The following is a 21,513-nucleotide window of genomic DNA, read 5'->3' on the forward strand; positions in this document are numbered from 1 at the left end:
CCCATGCTTGGGGCCCTGGTACACCATTCCAATTTATCCCCCCACTTCGACGCCCATGACTACAGTGAATAAAAGTGGATATATTGAATATTTTTCGCTTTGGTACTGCACTTTGTAGACGGTCCCTAAGCGCTCGCCTCTCCGCCCCCAACGCATAGAGAGCAATATATTTCCTGCAGCCTGGAGGACGACTCGTTTTGGCGAAAATGAGTTTGTAGTCAATAGTCTACCGTACTACGATAGGAAAGAGACATTTTTTATGTTTTAACAATGTTTCGTTTGTGAGCTATTGATAGCTGAAGTTCGAATCTGCCAATCTCTTTCTAACTTTACCCAAGTATTTCAGCGATCCTGCACTATGGCCCACTAAAATGACCGAGTCTGATAGAGTAGGAGTAGGAAGTAGTGATGGGCAAACCGGCTCTTTTCAAAGATTCGGCTCTTTTGGCTCGGCTCCCTTAGAAGAGCCAGCTCTTACGGCTCCCAAACGGCTCTTCATTTAGTATCACTCTGAGCGTTCTATTTTAGCCTGATTTAGCAATTATGAATGGCTTGTGTATTGGTAAGCAAGTTTTCATTCAGTGTTTTCATAAAAGCCTTATTTGTATGCATTTTTGTCATTACAAAAAAAATACAGTAACTTTTGTTTAACATTTTAATCAAACTGTTAAACACCTGAAAAACCTTGAACTGAACACAGAACAACTGAACACATTGACATGCTTGCACTCACATCCTCCTCTGTCTCTGCTGTGTGTATCTGGCCTGTACCACTACACTCACTGTCTTTGGAGCGTCTGCCCCCCTTCCTTCTTTCACATAATGGTATGATCCTAGTCTGTCCTCGCATGTGATTGGCCGAATGGTGTGCCCATCAAAATAAACTCCCGCCCCTGCCTGCATGGATTCTCAGCCAAACGGACTGCTGAACAGGAGGCTGAAGATTCGGCTCTCTCCGACGGGCATCGGCTCTTCTCGTTCACTACAAAACATCGGCTCTTAGAGCCGGCTCGTTCGCGAACGACACATCACTAGTAGGAAGAGCAGAGGAGAGGCAGTGTTGGTTAGACTTAAACTACATGTAGTTGAACTACATAGCTTAACTACAATTTGCTGTAACTTGCTGGTAGTTAAACTACATTCATATGTTGTGCTGCGTCAAGTATTTCAACTACTTTTTGGGTCATTTTTTGTAGTTTAACTACTCAATTTACAAACTACAATTTTGGTCAATAACATATAGAAATATTTTTGTTGGCATGGACGCCTTTATTTAGCAGCGTATATGGCATGTGCTCTAACCACTCGACCACCTGCACATGAAATATTTTTTATAAAAAAAAGACCTATATAATATAAATGTTATTTTAAATAAAGAAAATTAAAAAAGGCATGAATCATGTCATGACATGCCAACATTGTTGTTCAAGACACACCGATCTAGAATATGTCTGCCTCTTTGGGTTTTTTATTACATTTTTTGTAGACTGATTTACATTTCTGATTTACATGTGGGTATTGGGGTAGGATTTTCATTTTCTCTTTATATTACCCAACATGTCTATGGTGAACCTACAGTATGTTGACCAACATGTCAGCTTTTTTTCTTTAAAAAAATAAAACTGATTTGAGAGGCATATTTCTGCTGGCATGTGAATTTTTTGTAGGCTATTATATTTAGTTTCATATAGACCACATGTTGATTTATTTAACGCTGAGTTAAATGAGTATAATGAGTATAAGTAGTTGCTAAAGCTACTTTTTTTAGCTGTAGTTTTACAAACTACATTTCTCCAGGGGTAGTTTGTTCAAACTACTGTCAGGCTGAACTACATGTAGTTTTACAAGGTATGCTTGCAAAGTAGCTTCCCCAACACTGAGGAGAGGAGAGGAAGAGCAGAGGAGAGAAGAGGAGAGGAAGAGCAAGGGAAAATGAGAAATCCGGGTGCGTGGGGGCCCATCTAAGATTATCTCTTCCCGGGCCCAGGCAAGACTGTCAGCTGGCCTGATTACAAAGCAGGTTACATCTGAAGTCAGACCTTTAACATTTTACATATATTTCTGCTTTTAATTCTTTGAAATCAATATATTTTTTATATTTTATAAATAAGCACACATGGGCTTTAATGGTGTCACAGAACCAATTAAGCCCATGACAGACTTTTTACTTTTTTCATAAAATATCTTTATTTCATATTCCAAAATCTACATGAACTAATGAAACATTTTTCACATGACAGATATATCTTGCTTTATAAAAAAAAATGATCTCCCTTATAAATCATGTCAGTATCCATGAAAACACCTGAACTGGTGCTTAATGGGTACAATTATCCCAAAAGTTAAAAACATTTAGAAAAGTAATCAAAAAATAATCAAATGTAATAAATTACATTACTTTGAATAAGTAATTGAAATAGTTACATTACATTTTAAATAGGGCAACTAGTAATCTGTAACCTATTACATTTCCAAAGTAACCTTCCCGACCCTGACTCTGATTCACAGGGATGTTTCACTGCTGTCATAAGTCTATACATGCTGTTACGTTTACTTTAAAGTCGCAATCAATGATATTCAGCCTCACTGGATGTTAGAACAACTATTCACTATATGAAAATATAGTTGAGTAATGGCGATCGGAGGAGAGAATCAAGCCACACTGTAGTGCATGTAAGTGTGCATGTTCGTGCAGTGTATCCCTCTGTGTCCACTTCCAAGATGGCGGCCACATCACAAACTTTCTCCAATTACAGCTAAACTGTACACTAAAATATGTTTCTGAAAGCATTTGAAGGTGCAGTAACTAAATGTAATCCATATTTCATCTGCACTGCCTAGTTGAACAGATTGATCTGAGATTTGTCTTTTTCCCCAAACTTTATTGAGTAAAGGACTTTTTTTTTTTTGGTCTGAGATGCTGATGCTATAGTGTGACATCTGCTGGATTAATATTGTGTATTGTAAATTTAAGTGCTGACTAAAAATCCATTAAGCGACTTTCAGCTCAATGCTTTGGTTAAATCTGGTTAAAATTTCAGCAAAAACACTGAGCAAAAGAAAAAACAAGCAAGAAAAAGACAGATAATAATAAGACTGGTGGTTTTTAAAGGCCTGCATAACACAACAGATAATTTACTGTGTAAGGCTGTTGAAGTGTACAACGTTTACTGTGTAATTCAAGGTACATATTCCCTATCATGTCAGACAGAATTTATAATCACTCATCAGTTCATTGTGAGTTTATATTTTTATGCAGAGCTTCTAATCTAAACTTATGTTTTTGCTTATGATCTTTGTGTGAAGCTCAGCCTTCATGTAAACAATCAACTATTAGAAATAAACTGTGAAAAAAGTGTGTGTGTGTGTGTGTGTGTGTGTGTGTGTGCGTGTGTGTGTGTGTGTGTGTGTGTGTGTGTGTGTGTGTGTGTGTATGTGTGTGTGTCCATGTGCTTCTGTGCCTAAAAGCGTGTGTAATTCATTGTCAGGCTCTTGAGAGCCGACATATTGCCACTATTGATCTTTAGCCCTAAAATCAACACAGAAGCCTGGATACTGATGACAGGCAGGCCAGGGGAGTCAGGACGTCCTGATAACACACACACACATACACACACACACACACACACACACACACACACACACACACACACACACACACACACACACACACACACACACACACACACACACACACACACACACACACATTAATGCTGGACATGCACATATAAACAGAAGCACATGCACATATGTACAGAGATACAGATGTCTGTAAAAGTCAGTAAAATTTATTGACGTACAGGACTTAATCATCAGGTCATGATTGACATATGATAAACATGCACAAGCTTTCTTTATTCTTTGTTATGTACAATATAAACTATTTTAGTTACCCATTTAAATAGTAATACAACCCAAATGTGTCCAAACAAATGCTAATAATAATAATAAAATATATAAATGAAGAAGTTCACAGAGTCTGAGATGCAAATGTTTAATTTATTTTATTTAACCCACAATTTTAACAATAATTTCTTGTGTTTCCTGGAAGATATTCTGTAATATGGTGTGCTTTTAGCAGTAGGTACTAACCTGGGAGTCTGGACCCCCCAAAGGTCACAAGTTGAATCTAAAGGAACCTGAGATGATTAATGGGCAAGGAAGGAAAGAAAAAGCAACGTTTTCTTTTGTTTTTTTGTGAAATGTTGGGTTGATTCCTCAATTTTGCATCTTGAACACCATCTGAGACATTTAGAGGGGAAATCATTCCTTTTGGGGAACTGCCAAGTATCGGTTATTTCACCATGGTATGAGAGTGCATTTCATTAGTGTGATCTATTAGGACATTGGGTATAAAGTCATTCTAATCATGTTTTTTGGAAACCAGGTGTGTTAAAATTGACTTGATTCTAAACTAACCTTTTCTGAGGGTGGATTTAAGCCAAATGATGGTAGCTGAGCTGCCAGTAAAGTTAACCTGCTATTTGGGAGCAGTTTTTGAGTTCAGTTCAAGAGCTGGAAACCAAACCACTGACACTCTGATGAGAAAGACGACCTTCTTTACATCCTGATCTACTGTCAACTCAACATTTATCTTCCAACATCCTTTTTCTGAGTTTTTATTCTGCACATCAGTCAGTAGTCTCAGGTTAAACTTCAGCTGTGGATATAATCATGTTCTTGAAGACAGAGATTGGGAGTTGGGGAGGTGGTTGACTCTTGTAGACTTTATATCATGATGCATCCCATTTAAAGAACATTTCAGCATTTCATGTCTTGAGCAGAACGTGTGCCGTGTGGCAGTCTGGTGTCACTGGTAACGAGTGGTGGGCTGATGTCGGTTCAGAGTGTTCCCCTTTAGAAGTCAAAACAGCATATGATTTGATTTCATGCTCTTTTATCCTTTAACTAGCCAGATAACAGGGACGGAAAAAGCATCTATGTGCATGTGTGCATGTGTGCGTGTGTGTGTGTGTGTGTGTGTGTGTGTGTGTGTGTGTGTGTGTGTGTGTGTGTGTGTGTGTGTGTGTGTGTGTAACAACTCTCCATCATCCCCTAGCAGAGGATCCATTAGCCTCGGACCCCCTCCCCGGTTGCCCAGTGATAAAGTAAACAAAGTGTGTTTGACCAATCCGGCACGCAAATATTTGGGCTGGAAGCTGCGGGGAGACACACACGTATGCAGCCACGTCCTGAGGTATATATACAGTGACGATCCTGACGGACCAGTATTACATATGCACACACACATGTGATCCATCAATGACCCAGGCCAGACCTTTCCTTTGGACCTCGACACAGACTCACCTGAACCTGGCCGCTAATTGCAGTTCACTAGGTAATAAAACTTTTACTTTTTCAACCAAATTCAACATATTTGCCTGTAAATGATCTGCTGTCCGTCCTGGTTTCTCATCTTTACTTTCATCTGTAATTGTTTCAGTGACAACAAGCCAAGATGGCGGCCGGCGTCATCAGGAACTTCCTTCTTCAGGCTCCGGCTCTAGACTATTTCCCCTTGATTTTCCAGCACTCTCCATGCAAGGACGACAAAGAAGAGAAAGCGGGGGAAAAGACCGAAGAGGGGGACGATCAGGAGGAAAGAGAAGAAGAAGATGAGGAAGACATGGATGAGGAGGATGAAGATGTTGCATCTGAAGCTCAGGAGGAAGAGGAGGAATGTTTAGAGGAGGTTTTTCTAAATCCTGCTCACTACGCTTTGGATGTGACCAAGCAGCTGCTGAGGTTTGCCGACCTCATCAGTCGTGATGTCCAGCGATATTTTGGTCGCTGTCCCGGAGATCAAGAAGCTTGTGACATCTACAGTGACTCCGTCTCTGTCACAACTAGCGGACGTCTGCGTTACTACGACGACCTGCTGAGAATTGCAAGAGCAGGAAGTCCAGAGGAGCAAGACAGCTCCTTTGTGACCTGTGGTGGGGATCAAGGAGGGGTGGTTGCTAAGAGCAACAACGGCTTGGGGCCGCTGGCTGAACTGTTTGACCACAGGGGCCTGAGTCAGGGTCGGTGCCGCCCAATGATCAAGAGGCATCTTCCGCTCAGTTTCTGGACTGAGCCGATCCCCTGCTGCTCTCTGATCAGTTACAACAGCGACACACCTTCACAAGGTGACACACACGAAGACACTAACACACACGTGCACTACAACGAGCTCCCACACCACAATACGCTCGACGGCACGCAGCCTGACTTCAGTGACTTGCTGGCAAACTGGGATCCGAACCCAGAGCTGACTCACACACTGACGGAGAACACACACATGGAGCATTAAACACATTGTCTCGCTGCTTGTATGATGAAACTTTATTCATGTCATTTACAGCTTTGATACATATTTGTAAAAAACTTTAATAAAAAAACAAACTAGAATCAACCAATGTTTATGCACAGTTTTAATTCATGTGATGTTTATTTTAAAGGCTCAGTTCACTCAAATTATAAACAATTTCCCACTAACAGAACTCATATCTAGTCTAGTCTTCAGATCAATTTAAGTACATTTACTAAAGTACTGTACTTGGTAAAATTTTTATTTTACTTACTAGTACTTCTGTTTTGTGCAACTTTATACCTCTACTCCACTGTATTACTGAGGAAAATGTTACTTTTCAGATCAATATCTTATACATAAAACATCAGTTTGTTCTACATAAAGTACATTTTTATAGATTATCTACAGCAATCCACCAACAGTCTAAGGTGTTAAAATTAGCTCCACCTTGTCAAAATTAATGCTTACATGTATACATCAGTGAATCAGTATAAATTTGCAAATAATTTATATAAATGTATCATAAATATAACACTCTAAACTGCACCATTCTGTATAATGTGTACTTTTACTTTTGATATCTTAAGTACATTTTGCAGACTAAACTTATGTTTTAAAGTCTGTTTTAAAACAGCAATCAGGTGTCCATATCAACACTGAAAATATTTTCTTTGCTGTAATCATTTGTCCTGTTCATACTGACTATTAAAAGTTCCCCTTCAAATGTGCTTTCAATGTAAGTGCTGGGGGCCAAAATGCACAGTGTGTCCACACAGTCATCTTGTCCAAAATGCATTTAAATGTTGACCTGAAGCTTATAGATCAACATTAGGCTTCAGCAGTCTCAGTTAGTCATCTGTTTAGCATCAATTTCCCTCTTCATGTTTCTTTGGACAATGTTTTCCTGTTGAGCTGCAGTGGCAGTATAATAACAACAAGAACTTTGTCAATGATGTAATGTAATGATGAAAGATATGTACTTGATTTGATTAACTGGGATGGTGAGCGCTTCATATTAACTTCAGATAAACTTGTAAATATGTGTTTGGACAGAAGGACGACTGTGGATTTTGGCCTCCATCATTTACATTGTAAATACATTATGAAGGCATCTTTTAATGGCCAGTATGAACAGGAGGAATGATTATGGCAACATTCATATGAGCACCTGACTGTTGTTTTAAGACAAACTCGAAACATTTTGAACCCTTTTTTTTAAGTAAAAGATTGGAGTACTTCTTCCATCACTTCTGAGTGACTGTAATGTAGTTTGTGGTGCTCCAAGTGTTGAAAATTACATTTGAAAAACTCATCAGCAACTTGTCTTTCTCCATCACCCCCCAATTACTCTGAACACACTGAGTTCAGTCTTCATTAACCCAAGAAATAGTGCCTCTTAAACCTGTTTATAGAATGGTATGTGGATTATACAGAGTAATCAAGACACATCCTGCAAAAAGACCTTCTTCTTCCTGAGCTATATTAATCTGTAATTGAATCCTTAAAGGGCCCCTCCACCAATGTTGTGCATTTAAATCAGTTTATATGTCACTTGGCCTGTGAAAACAGTTATATAAGGTCTGATTATTTCACAGTAATGTCATCAATGTTACCCTGTGCTTGGAGCCTACACATTATATTAACCAGGATACATTTGTACAGCTTTATTTAAAAATTCAAAACTCAGCTGCCAGGATTTTTAAGACATATGATCACATTTCAATGATCCTGGCTTCCCTACAGTATCTACCTGCTGCTCTTTTTTCTGATGATTACTTTTAAAGCCTCCAGTTTTGCTTCTGATGTTTTATTATTCTATATGTCCTTCAACTCTTCGAGATCCTCAGATGCTTCTCTTCTCATTGTCCCAAGGTCTAGACTTAAAGGGTTTTTTCATGGTAAAATAAATTGTTTAGTAATGCTGAAAATGCAATGAGTGCCTGTTGCCTATAACTCTGACTGTGGCTGCTTTCTGCTTGTAATAATCCTCCCTGCAGTATTTATTTTACTGATCTGATGACCAAATACCTCAAAAGAGCTCCATATCATGTATTGTAAACCTGTTTTATGGAGGAATAGCACTGCTAACAAAGCTTTAGACACAAAGACAATAAAGCCTACTCAGTTAGGGCTCCTACATTTTGGAATTACTTACCTGATGAGATCGGGGCTGCAAACTCTGTTTCTTCTCTTAAATCACTTTTAAAGAATAATTTCCCCTAAAACCAGGCTGAGAATTGGTGTTTTGCTGCCCTCACTGGTTGAAAGTTTCAAGCCGCTTTCACATAGTTGTTTTCTGTTAGAAATGCACTCTGTTGCACCTGTGACCACAGCTAACAGTGAGTGTCCTGTAACATACCTGTGCATCACTGCAGGAAGGTGAGAAGTTAAACTACTTTTAATTAATCTGTCTCTTGCAAGTCTCCCCAACTTCATGGAAGCCCAATACAAAATCACTTGAGTACAGCTTTAAAGTATTATTTTATTACAATAAATTCAAAACATACGACTGAACAGTAAAAGCATTTCTTAAACATTTTTAATATTCTATGTTGCATTTTTATGTATTGCAGCACCAAATCTGCTTAATTGTTTACAGATATAAACACTAATTTCTTGATTATTATGATTTCTTTTGGAATCTAATTGAAAAATATTCATTGCACAAGCAAATCTTTTCACCTATTTAAAGAACATAAGGGACTAACAACAAAACACGTGAAAATCAGCACTCAAGAAATGAAAGATTACTTAATAGGATGGATATTTTTGCAGTGTATAGTATTGTTGTTGTCCTGATGCAATTTTATAATAAATAAAATAATTAAACATACACTGTAGTGGGGTGGAGGTGTAAGTTATTGCAACACCTAGGCCCTATATAGTACAAAACTCGGGCAGAGTGATAGAATAATGTGTTGTACAGTTTGGGTGAAATGCACCTTTAAAGCACATTAAAAACATATTACTACTCTCTCCTGCGGCAATATTTGCACCCTGATTCTGCTGAGTATATCTGACAGTTACATTATCATTTCAAAAGAGCCTTCTAGTTGAATTTTAGTGCTGTAAACGCAGAGTTAAACAGGCCAATTACCTGCTGGTTCTGTTAAAAAAAGGGCGGAGAAGAGAGAGCGGTGAGAGTGTTTGCTGACGTTTAAGTACACAGAAATGGTGAGATAAAAGAGAGGAATGGAGAAGAGAGAGTTTGAAATCCACGTTGTTACACTGCTGTTACTGTTTTTAGGCAAATTAGGGTCTGATAAGGCCACAGAGTGGGTGAAAGAATTAAAGGAGCATGCAGTATGTGTTTCCATTTAGTAGGTGATGGAGACTCACTGAAAACTATTGGAAAGATGAACAACTTTAAGTAATAAAGTAATATAAAAAAAAGTAAAGTGAGGAAGAAATAGATGGTGTTCATGTGATGAGTCCTGAAGCCGTAACAGTCAGTTTGCCCAATTCTGAATCTACAGGGCAGCTTGTCATTGGTTTAGACTGGAAAATGTCCCTGCAGGCATGACGTCTGATTGGATGAGCGGAAAGGCCAGTAGGATTTCGACACACACTCTCCATCTTAGACACATAAAGGTACAAACTGCCTCAGTGACACATGTATTAAGGTGTCCATACCTGAGCGGAGGTACCAGAGCAGCACAGACACGCTGACATGAAGACGCACACTCTAGTATCCATAGCTCTTCTGGGCCTGCTGCTGTGGGCCTCCTGCATCCAGGCCAACGACACAGACGACACAGACGATGACCCAGAGACAGAAAGAAAAGAAGCCGTATCAATGGACGACGCATCAGGAGAGTCAGAAGAGGATACCAAAGATGCACCAAAGAAAGAGAAAACAACTGAGATAGAGGAGGAGAAAGATGTAATGGTTCTCCACAGCGTCAACTTTGACAGAGCACTCAGTGAGAACCAGTATTTACTGGTGGAGTTCTGTAAGTACCTCTGAATCATGCAGTGATCAGCTCTGTAAAACAAAGAAATCTAAATGAAAGAATATCATCACATCTGTTAATGTTGTTTAAAATACATTTGTGTTGCTTTGTTCGCACAAATATCATCAGATGACGACATATGTTGGATGCCATTGACAGATTTGCTGCTGAAAGGTGTCACATATGTGTACTCTCCTAAAGAAGAAATGCAGATGTAACATGCAGGCAAAGAACTGAGATGTAAAATGAGCGTACACACATCAAGAACACAAAAAGATTGATAAAAATCTTAAACGAAAGGCCCAACAGCTGAAGAAGGCCGCGAGACATAACTGAAAACTTTGGGAATAGCTCACCAACTTCCTTTCTAAGTATGAAAAGTCTCATCTAAGCGCTCTCTGTGCTTTTCCTCGTGAGCACTGATGCGTTATCATCCAAAACGTGCTCGCTACTGTCCAGATGTTCTCTCGGTTCAACTTTCCCACAGATGAGCTCAGCAGTATAGCATAGGAGGGCATGGTGAGAAACGAGGAAAAGAGCAGAGAGAATAAAGGCTGAGCCCAACTGCCACTGTTGCTATCAGCAGCTTATTTCCATGTGTATCTGTGAGCTGAGCTGCTGATAGAAACAAAACAAAATGGACAGAGCAGAGGTCTGTGGAGCAGCTGTATGTCTGTTGCTTTTGTTATAAAGCCTCTTTGAATTTCAGTCTCTCTTCTACATGCAGAAAGCATGGAAGTACTTTTTAAACTCAGTCCCCTGCTGTATAAAGAGATAAAGAGATGTATGTGTGTGTGTGTGTGTGTGTGTGTGTAGATGCTCCATGGTGTGGCCACTGTAAGCAGCTGGAACCTGTGTATGCCGAGGCTGCAGGGAAGCTGAAGGAGGAGGGATCAGCAATACGTTTGGCCAAAGTGGATGCCATAGAGGAGAAGGAGATAGCTGGGGAGTTTATCATCGAAAGTTTCCCATCTCTGAAACTGTTCCTCAACGGAGACCGCAAGGAGACTGTCGACTTCACTGGTAAACACACACACACACACACACACACACACACACACACACACACACACACACACGCGCACACACACACACACACACACACACACACACACACACACACACACACACACACACACACACACGCCCTATCCAGGCTACACATGTATGCCTACGTTACTAATAAGCCTGACAGACAAATGCAAATTCACACATGCATTAATACAGCCATGTTTGAGCCCAAACTGTGTTTACTTTACCTGTTCACCGTTTAACCTGTTTCCCATCTTTATCATTAACATGCCTTAAGCTATTTAATTGGATCAACAGCTTTTCTGTCTTTGAGCAGGGTTTTTTTTCAATGACTTTTCTTTTATCATTCAGTCAACTAACAGACAGGAATCTTCTCATCTAACTCTCAGAAAGAAAGAAGATGATTTTGTTTCCCAAAGTGTCAAACTTTCCTTGAAATACACCTAACAGTCATGTCTGAGCTTAGTGTGTATGTGAAGGTCTGATAGGCTGCTTTTGGGGACACATTTTCAGACTTAGGACCAATTCATTTGGTTGGGCCTGGGTAATTGGGGGCGGCTTGTCCAACTAGAGATAAAAGCTATGTGCCTATATAAGCAGATTTTTGGGTCAGAGGTTAAGGTTGGGGTCAGGCAAGTAGTTACGGTTAAGGCAAGTCTACAGGAAATGAATTTAGGTCTATGTAATGTCTCCAAAAGTGATTGTGGTCTGAGATGTGTGTGTGTGTGTGTGTGTGTGTGTGTGTGTGTGTGTGTGTGTGTGTGTGTGTGTGTGTGTGTGTGTGTGTGTATTTAATCTACAGTCCATGTTCAGTGTTTGATGTGCTAACTGTTCAACTCGGCCTACAATATTTTTCTGAATCAGCATATTTTTTTTCTAACCTGGTTGCTTTGAGACACACTGTTACACTTGTTTTTCTTTTATCTTCTATCTTGGTGCGTTAAAGCACCTGAAGTAACTCTTGTTGTGCTGTGTGTGTGTGTGTGTGTGTGTGGCCCAGGTAAGAGGACAGCAGAGGGAATGGTCCAGTGGTTGAAGCGTCGTACAGGACCCGGTGCTGCAGTCCTCGACACGGTGGAGTCTGCAGCTGACTTCATTGATGACCATAATATCTCAGTTGTAGGATTCTTTGAAGTATGTTTTTTTTTCTTTCCGTTGAATCTATTCGGCATCATGATTAAATTATCTATACATATGTATTTAATATGTAGCATCATCATCTTTATTCTCTCCTTTAGAGTCTGGAAAGTGAGGTTGCGAAGGTGTTCACAGAGGTCATGATGGATATGACTGACACTGAGTTTGCCGTGACAGCATCTCCTGAAGTTTTCCAGAAGTATGAAGTGAAATCTGATACAGTGGTTGTCTTTAAAAAGGTATGAACGTTAAATGATGCTGACAGAGAGCCTGAGAATCAGTAAGGCCGTGCAAAGATACAAAAAGCTATAATGGAGTTAGCTTTGCTGCCATCTAGTGTCCGAGTCAATTAGTACTAGTCTAGTTTAAGTTATGACAAAAATCTAAATGCCATATGCAGGGAATTAACCCTCACATAATGTTCACATTCTGACTCATAATTAGTCTCTACACCAATTCACAATCATAAATTCCCCATCAGCCATTAATAAATGTTTGATTAATCCTTAATGAAGCTGTCAGAGAGCAAACAGAGTGTTTGTCTATAGAAAAAAGACATTCACAACCACTATGTTATGGTCCAGGAGAATATTTAATAGAATATAATGATTTTTTAAAAATGTATTTAAATAAACAAAGGTCAAATTTGGATATTTGCATATATAAACGTTTGTATCAGCTGCACAAAAACATGGTATATTCAGGTTACATTAGGAAAAGTCCAGCTAAAAGAAATGTGTATAGGGTGTTTTTACAGCTCTCAAATGTAAGGAATTGTCAAATTTGACTCTGAACAGTATGTAAGGGCTAAGTAAAAGATTAGGACCTGAACTAATAGTTCATTTAATAAATAATCTGACAGCTCTTCTTTTCAAATGATCAATTAACTGTTTTGTTGATAAGATGTCAGAAAGCAAAGTGAATTGTTTGCTTAGTTCATGCAACAGTTCAACACCAAAATATATAACAGAAAACAAGCAGTGATTCCTCACATTTAAGAAGCTGCAACCAGCAAAAGCAAGTATCAAAATCAGTCGGTTAATTTTCTGTTGATTATAAAACAGGTGGTTGGGGTTAAGGTCTGCCAAAGTATGTAAACAAAAACTTGTGTATGTGTGTTTTTTTTTTTTTGCTAGTTTGATGATGGCAGAGATGATTTTGTGGTGACAGGAGAGATGGACAAAAGTAATGTGACCGCCTTCATCAAGCAGAACAGCCTCGAGCTGGTCATCCCATTCAGTGATGAGGTAAAGTAAACACACATACACACACGTACATGATAAGAAGTGTAAAATCATGTTAAGATTATATTATATGTACGTGTGTGTGTGTGTGTGTGTGTGTGTGTGTGTGTGTGTGTGTGTGTGTGTGTGTGTGTGTGTGTGTGTGTGTGTGTGTGTGTGTGTGTGTGTGTTCAGGTGGCAGATAAGATCTTCACCTCCAACATCTTCCTGCACTGCCTGCTGTTCATCAACTCCACTGTGGAGAGTCAGACAGCTCTGGTGGAGGAAGTTAGGACTGTTGCCAAGGAGTTCAAGGGCAAGGTAACAGTCAAATATGTGTGTGTGTGTGTGTGTGTGTGTGTGTGCATATAGGACAGTGTGTCTTTGAAAGAAACCAGACACAGAACAACATAACACTTAGTGTAACCTGTCTTGATTTTTATGTCCCGTGTGTGTGTGTGTGTGTGTGTGTGTGTGTGTGTGTGTGTGTGTGCATGTGTTCATGTATTGTGTAGATGTTGTTCATTACGATTGACGTGACAGGGGAAATGGATCATGTGCTGAGATACTTCGGCGTGTCCAAGGATGAAGTCCCCACTTTACGCATCATCAACATGCAGACAAGCAAGAAGTTCAGCATCGCCTCTGAGGATATCTCGGCAAATTCACTCCGACAGTTGTGTCAGGAGGTCGTGGGCGGCACTGCCAAGGTAACCCACACACACACACACACACACACACACACACACACACACACACACACACACACACACACACACACACACACACACACACACACACACACACACACACACACACACACACACACACACACACACACACACACACACACACACACACACACACACACACACACACACACACACACACACACACACACACACACACACACACACACACACACACACACACACACACACAATAACTCAACTTGTTTTGTGATGCAGCCCTACTATCGGACTGAGGAGATCCCGGAGGACTGGAATAAAGGCCCCGTCAAAGTTCTGGTGGGAAAGAATTTTGGGTCTGTTGCTCTGGATGAAACCAAGAATGTCTTTGTGGAGTTTTGTAAGTCAATTAGTCTGCACTGTAAAAACTGAAATTTTGTGAAATCAACTGATGTTTTATCCTTGAACTCAACATAATTTTTACAAGGGAAGTGAACAAATTTAAAAATCCCCACCAGACATGTTTTAAGACATGTAACAACACTGTGCTTGGAATAATAATTTGTGTTTGATATGGTTTTTGCACAAAAAGTCCAGTTAACTAGTTAAGATTCTTCCTCAAAACTCAACTGTTGGACACAAGATGTCTCCGACTTCATTAAAAAGTACATTCTCAGTGTATTTGCTTTTTCACATCTCACTTTGTAAGTGGCATATTGGAGCACAAATAGCTCCAAACTAGTTGTAATGTCACAAATCTTTCTCATATGTACATACCTTGAAACCTTAATTTTTGGTGACCTGAGAGAAACTTTCCTCTTTCAGGAGATAAATGTGCAATCAGCCTTTTAGTATCAAACTTTGCACGTACATCATTCTGCACAGTGAAGCTCAAAAATCAAAAATGTGTTTTTCTTTTCTTATGTTGCGTTTACATGATGTTGGAAATGCCAGTTTTAAACTAATTACTAGTACCATTCACAGACAGTGTTAACCATGATGAAGAGAACTACACATCTTTTTTTATTTTTAAGATGATCTGCTCTTGTCAAAGTTTTAAAGAGGCAGAGAAACTTATTTTAAAGTTGAAATAAGTCAAGAGCAGAGCAGTTGTCCTCTAAAAGTGTTCTCTCTGTGTGTGTGTAGACGCTCCCTGGTGTGGACACTGTAAGCAGCTGACTCCCATCTGGGAACAGCTGGGTGAAAAGTATGCCGACCATGATGACATCATCATAGCCAAGATGGACGCCACGGTCAATGAGCTGGACTCTATTGACATTCAAGGATTCCCCACACTCAAGTACTTCCCAGCTGGTGGCAAAGAGGTACACACACACACACACACACACACACACACGTCGAGCAACACAGATTCCACATACAGACAGATCTTTTGATTATTTCTCTACTCTCATTCCCTTTTTATTCTCTGGTCTTCCACCATTTTGTCTTTTTCTCTCATTCCCTTCGTCCTCTGTTGTCCTTCAGGTGATCGACTACACTGCAAAAAGGGATCTGGAGACTATGTCAAAGTTCTTGGATGATGGAGGAGTGTTGCCCGAGAAGCAAAGCGATGAGCAGGAAGATGATGATGAATATGATGAAGATGATGAAGAGGAGGAAGATGAGGATGATGAGGACGCTGGAGATGATGATGATAGCAAGGTTTGTAGTTTTACTGCTACTTTATTCTGAACATCCTCTTCTAAATATAAATCTGCTCCACTCAACGCTCTCTCTCTCTCATATCACCTGTTCCTCTCTTTCAGGAGGATGACGATTCTGCAGAGGTACCGAACAACACATCTAAAGATGAGCTGTGATCTTACTTCGGTTTCCGGCCTGTCAGGATCAATCTAGCATCTTCCAATTTTTCTAAATAAAATTGATTTGAGTTATAAAAATAAAAAGCTGTTTTTGTATTTTGAATGAGCTTTAAACTCTGTTTAGGTTTGTCTTAAGACTTGATTTGATTACATTTTGTTTAAAAACATAATAAATATTCAATTTCTCAATATGTACTTTATTTTTTGCCACCTTGGACTGTTCCTCACTTTTTCAGTGTGAATGAAAAAACAGACATGTGCACTGCAAAATTATGTGATACATTTATGAGTCAGCGTGTTTATGAAGAGCATTTAAATGTGCCATGAAATCCAGCATGACCAGAGTCTCTGCAGGTGGAAAAAAAGTTAAGAGAGGACAAGACACAGAAAAGGAGAATAATGGTGAATTAAAGAAATGGCGGTGGAGCTGAAAGAAAGAAAGAAAGAAGCAGATAAACAGATACACAGTCATGCTTCTCATTCCTAAGGGACAAGAGATAAGAAATGAACATACTAAATGACGCAACTACCTTTTTTGAACAAATGTGCTGTAAATAATTAGTGATTTCTGTACATTTCACCTTCAATCAGACAGGCAAAAGACAGCAAAGAAGACTCAAAAGGGCCTGAACAGAACAGAGTTTCTGATACAAAACAATATCTGATAAAATGAGGTCTACAATAAGTCAAGAAAGGGTCAAAATGACATAGGTGTGCTGTTTCCCACCTCTCTTAAACCCCATAAAAAGAGAGAAGTCACACCCTGATTGGCCAAGAGGGGACTGCACCCAGCTGCTCTCAATTACTATTTGTGAGCCTGTCAGCACACCCTGCCCACCGGCTGATCTGAATAATCCTCCAATCAACTCAGAGGGATTTTGACATTCAGCCACAAAGAAATCAGAAAGGGTGTGGAGGTACTTTCTTGTTTTTATTAGGCAATAGAACTGAAAAGATTTGAAATATTTAAAACTCTGACAGCAAAACTATCGACGCTGCAATCACAAAATGTTTTATTGCAAGTAAAAATAAATCTGTGATTAAATAACAAAGTTTTGCTACCCATTACAACATTGCACATGGTCAAACAAAAGTAATCTACGAGCACCAGTCCAAACATGACATTCTTACTATTACTAAGACGGAAGTTATGTGTAAACATGCCTGAGCATTGATCTTATGTCTTCTCCACTCCCACTCTGTCTCCTGCCTGGATTTTAAAGCTCCCTTTCTCCTTTACTAACTGTGGACGTTACCCAAGCTGTCAATCTAATCAGGACTGACCAATAGAGACGTGTCTTTCAGTTTAGGTCCCACCCACGACATTCAGCTCATTAGCAAACAAAACGTCTGGATCTGCAAACAAAGGCTTTTGATTTACATTTTAATAATACATTTATTTCACTTGCAATAAAACATGTTTTGACTGCAGTGTTGATATTTTTGCTCTTTTAAAAAAAAAGATAATCCTATTCTGTTTGATTGCATAATATTATTAAGACACAAAAGTACCTCCATAAATGACATGAAAATGACAGCAGGTCCCAAGAATAGGTGACTGCTACACATTTATAAAGCATTTAGATCTGTTAATTCTCACAAGGAATTAAATATTTGTACTAATCTCTATACACCTTTTTTGTGATTTTATTCACTTTTAGCTTAGTCATATTAACAACTGTTTATCCAGCTGTTATCCATTACATACTGTTAAATGCACATGCCAAATTCTGCTTTATTTCTTTGTGAATTAAATAATGTATATATGTATTAAGAAATATGTCGAATTAAGCAAATATTGTACACATTATGACATTATTCCTGACCTGTAAATAAAGTACTATACCAGAGAACAAGAGTTGGCACTTATAGGGAAACGGTTGAGTGTAAACTTATCTGAGATAAACTGGTAAAGCGAGTGCATTTGTGACAGGTGAAACAGGTAAAGAGGGCCGGTTTTCCGTCTGTGGGAAATAAAATGTTTCTAATTCCTGAGAAGAACAGGTTCAACAAGCTGTGATGTCACGACTGTCACAATCATGGTACGTGTTTCCTCCTGCCAGCCGAGCTTCCTTATTTGTCCAAGGTAAGACCACTGCTCTGATATCCTACACATCACACTGTTTAATTGGTGACAGGACACATGTTACTCTTTTGCTTTTCGCGTACAGTATTGGGAATGAGTGTATGAGGGGAGAGGCAGGTCTGAACCTGTGCGGTTAAGATACCAGAGCTCGATGTATCTTGTTTACATAAGAAGAGAAGTCCCATGTGAGCTAAGAATGACTTGGCTACATTCAGCAGGTGTGTTTAATGGCTGATACAGTTGGCTTCGGGTGTTGTGTTGGCACGAAAACACATGTGGTGAAGTGGAGAAGCCTGATTCAGGATTGTGTGCATTCAATGTGATGCACTGTAATGACACAGTGTTATTTAAAAGTGTAAAACTGAGCATTTGGTTCCTGTTAAAGTGGTGGTAAAGGTAGGTGTAAAAGGAGGTTTTCTCTTAAATCTACTTTATTTGTATTAATGTACATAGAAAGCTCTGGATTGTACAGTTTTAGTACACTAAATAGGTCAAAACAAGCTGATATCTTTTAATAAATTGTTTAACTTTTAAAGTGGCCGACTACAATGCAGCTCCAGTGTTTAAATGCTACACTGAGATAAAGGACTAAGTATCTTTGTACTAACTAAAATGCTGCAGTGTGTGTAATGTTTTGGCACTCACTTTAAACTCTCTGCTGCTTATTCATCAGTTCACACTAATGAATACATAATGAGCTGAAGCATACATTAAGCTGTTTAATCTGAAGCAGTCGAGCGAGGAGATGATATGAGAAAATCAAATCTGGGAGACTGAGATGCTCACATTACTTACAACACTGAGGAATGATTCACTGACCTTTTACTTCTCACTTTTCCTCTGGTGTCAACACACACTGGGCTGATATAAAGGAGCTAATGTTGTTATTTTGGGGGCTAAATTGAGACAGCAGTGACAGCTCAGGACATTTTCTTAACACCACATACTGAAGAATAATATTGCTGTATGATCTGCAACTGACTCTGGATTTACATCAAAATACACATTGTGAAGTGTACCATGAGAGATACAGATTTGTATTGCAGTAAGTGCAGTAGTACTTAAGGAGAAAAGGCATTGCAGTATTTGGGGGTTTTGGTCATATCTTCTGATGTTTCAGCCACAATGTGCAGTTTTTATGTGATTCGAGCATCTTTAAAATTGTAGTTTTTATTTGTAAAAGAAAATATGATTTAAAAATAGTACAGTTAGTCCATGTGTTGCTTTCAGCTCTTTCATTCCCAGTGTCCTGTGTTGGATCCACTGTGGTAGGGTGGCTGTGATACTGACTTTTTTGATACCATAACAGAAGTGATCCACAAAGGTGCCCTGTCATTTTTATGACTATATTACAATGTTTTCCGTCATATCATGAGGATATGTTTTTAAAATAGACATCAGGCTTTTTGTGGTTTTGTGTTGTTGTTATGTTGCTATGATATCGATTTCTGCGGTAAAAATAGTCAAAGATCCAAAACTTGAGGTGAGCATATGTAAAAAAAGCTCCATGGAAGTCAAAAGCCAGTTCTTCAACCTGCTCTAAACAGTTCATTTGGAATATTACCACTGCTTCCACTGTGCTACTACCTCTGTGCTTTTCAATAAATTTGACTACTTCCTCTTGTGAGTGGACACCACAAACAACCCGTGAAACAATCTTAGCAACAAAGGCTATGTACTGCATGACTGTTTGTGGGGATGAGTGAACCAACTATCGTCATCACAAAATTTCGGATTAGATTCAAGCTCAAACATCTTCATACATCTGAAAATGTTTGAGCTTGAATCTAGAGAATTTCCATTTAGAGTATAGATTGATAAAAAGAAGTGAGATCCTGCTACTACTGTTTGTTTACGTAGCCTCTCCAGCCGATGGGCAGCTTTCAGGAGCTAACCAATTAGAACAGAGCGGGCTCACCTGGAGGCGGGCCTCAAAAAATCCTCGGTTAAAACAGCCTGTTTTAGACAATGGTTGAATTGAGGGGCTGCATAAAGGGCCAGCATGAGATAAATAAGGATTTATTTTAAAAACTGTAAATCATACAAAGATATTCAAGTAGAGCCCCAGAATAAAATATAGACCTGGAAATGTGCATGATATGTCCCCTTTAATTAGTTATTTAGTTATTTTTCTCTCCACCAAAATGTCTGATCTTGATTGTACAATCGTCACTGGTTGGAGACCAGGTCATACAGACAGACTTTGAGAAAAAAAAAATGTTTTAATGCATGCCTGTTTCAAGAAAATTACGCTTTATTTCAACCGTATGTATTTTCTATAAATGGGGCCATTGTGATTATGTGTCATGTTCATTTTGCTTTCTCCAGCTCTGTTATAGAGATTCTGGCAATTCACAAACATAAGTTAACAATGGACATCGAGGCAAGCTGCTAAGCCTTCTACATCTTTCCAAATAAACATGATTTTTACATGAATCACCCCATACGTTTGTTTCTCAGCCTTAATGAAAGTAAACACAGAAACTAGAGATCTGCATAGAGATCTATATGCAGGGCAGCTTGCCAACTAACTGAGGCACCCTGCATATCCATCACCAGCTTAATTGTCCTTAAATGACAGTAAAATATTATGTCTTAGATTTTCTGCTCGCCAACAGACAAACAAAGGGGATGAAAATCACTCGACACTTCTTTTTCACAGCAGCTATTTTGACTTGTCAAAGCAGGAAAAGTGCAGGTGTCCAATAACATTAATAATGGCTCTGTTCTTTTCAAGTGTCCCAGCCTTAAATGCCTGCTATGAGGAAAGCCTATTTAGAAAAACGGTCATAAATAAAACAAAACAATTAGACACATTTAGATGTATTTTGATTTCCTTCTGTCTGTGTTTGCTAGACTTATCTTCACTGTCTTGTTTGTCTTTTCATCACTAGCATCCTGTTTGACTGGATGATCTGCTGATGGACCCCCCGTCGTATGAGGATGCCAATCTCCACCCTTCTGCTCTGGGCTCAGAAGCATTCAACTTCCGCCCTCCTCCTTCCTACGATGCCTCCTTCCCCTTCCCCTCCCCCTCCCCCTCAACACCTCCTCCCACTTATGGAGAGGCCGGTAAAATAACATCATCTCACTGGTCCCTCTTCCCAATGAATTATCTCAGCTCATCAGGTATAAGTGGGTTTATAAGTGCTTTTTTTTTTGTAGTTACCGTCCTGCCAGATCAATTTCCTGTCCTGACGCCACCCACTGTGCCGACCCATGTGCTGACCACTGTGCCGACCCATGTGCTGACCCCTGTGCCAACCACTGGG

The 21,513-nt window shown here is 39.3% G+C and overlaps 2 protein-coding genes across 2 annotated transcripts; both read left to right on the forward strand.

The window, feature by feature from the left end:
• The first annotated feature begins 5,461 nt into the window (after positions 1 to 5,461).
• On the forward strand, positions 5,462 to 6,363 carry LOC133995843 (protein PERCC1). Its single transcript, XM_062435337.1, has one exon. The coding sequence runs from the start codon at positions 5,462 to 5,464 to the stop codon at positions 6,293 to 6,295; it is 834 nt and encodes a 277-aa protein (XP_062291321.1). The 3' UTR covers positions 6,296 to 6,363.
• Positions 6,364 to 9,965: 3,602 nt separating this feature from the next.
• Positions 9,966 to 16,152, forward strand: pdia2 (protein disulfide isomerase family A, member 2). Its single transcript, XM_062435325.1, has 11 exons — positions 9,966 to 10,248; positions 11,065 to 11,271; positions 12,281 to 12,414; positions 12,519 to 12,656; positions 13,554 to 13,664; positions 13,836 to 13,961; positions 14,156 to 14,350; positions 14,609 to 14,729; positions 15,476 to 15,654; positions 15,818 to 15,994; positions 16,099 to 16,152. The coding sequence occupies exons 1-11, from the start codon at positions 9,966 to 9,968 to the stop codon at positions 16,150 to 16,152; spliced, it is 1,725 nt and encodes a 574-aa protein (XP_062291309.1).
• The last annotated feature ends 5,361 nt before the right edge of the window (positions 16,153 to 21,513 follow it).

The sequence above is a fragment of the Scomber scombrus genome, chromosome 2 (assembly GCF_963691925.1).
Source record: "Scomber scombrus chromosome 2, fScoSco1.1, whole genome shotgun sequence".
Classification (NCBI taxonomy): Eukaryota; Metazoa; Chordata; class Actinopteri; order Scombriformes; family Scombridae; genus Scomber; species Scomber scombrus.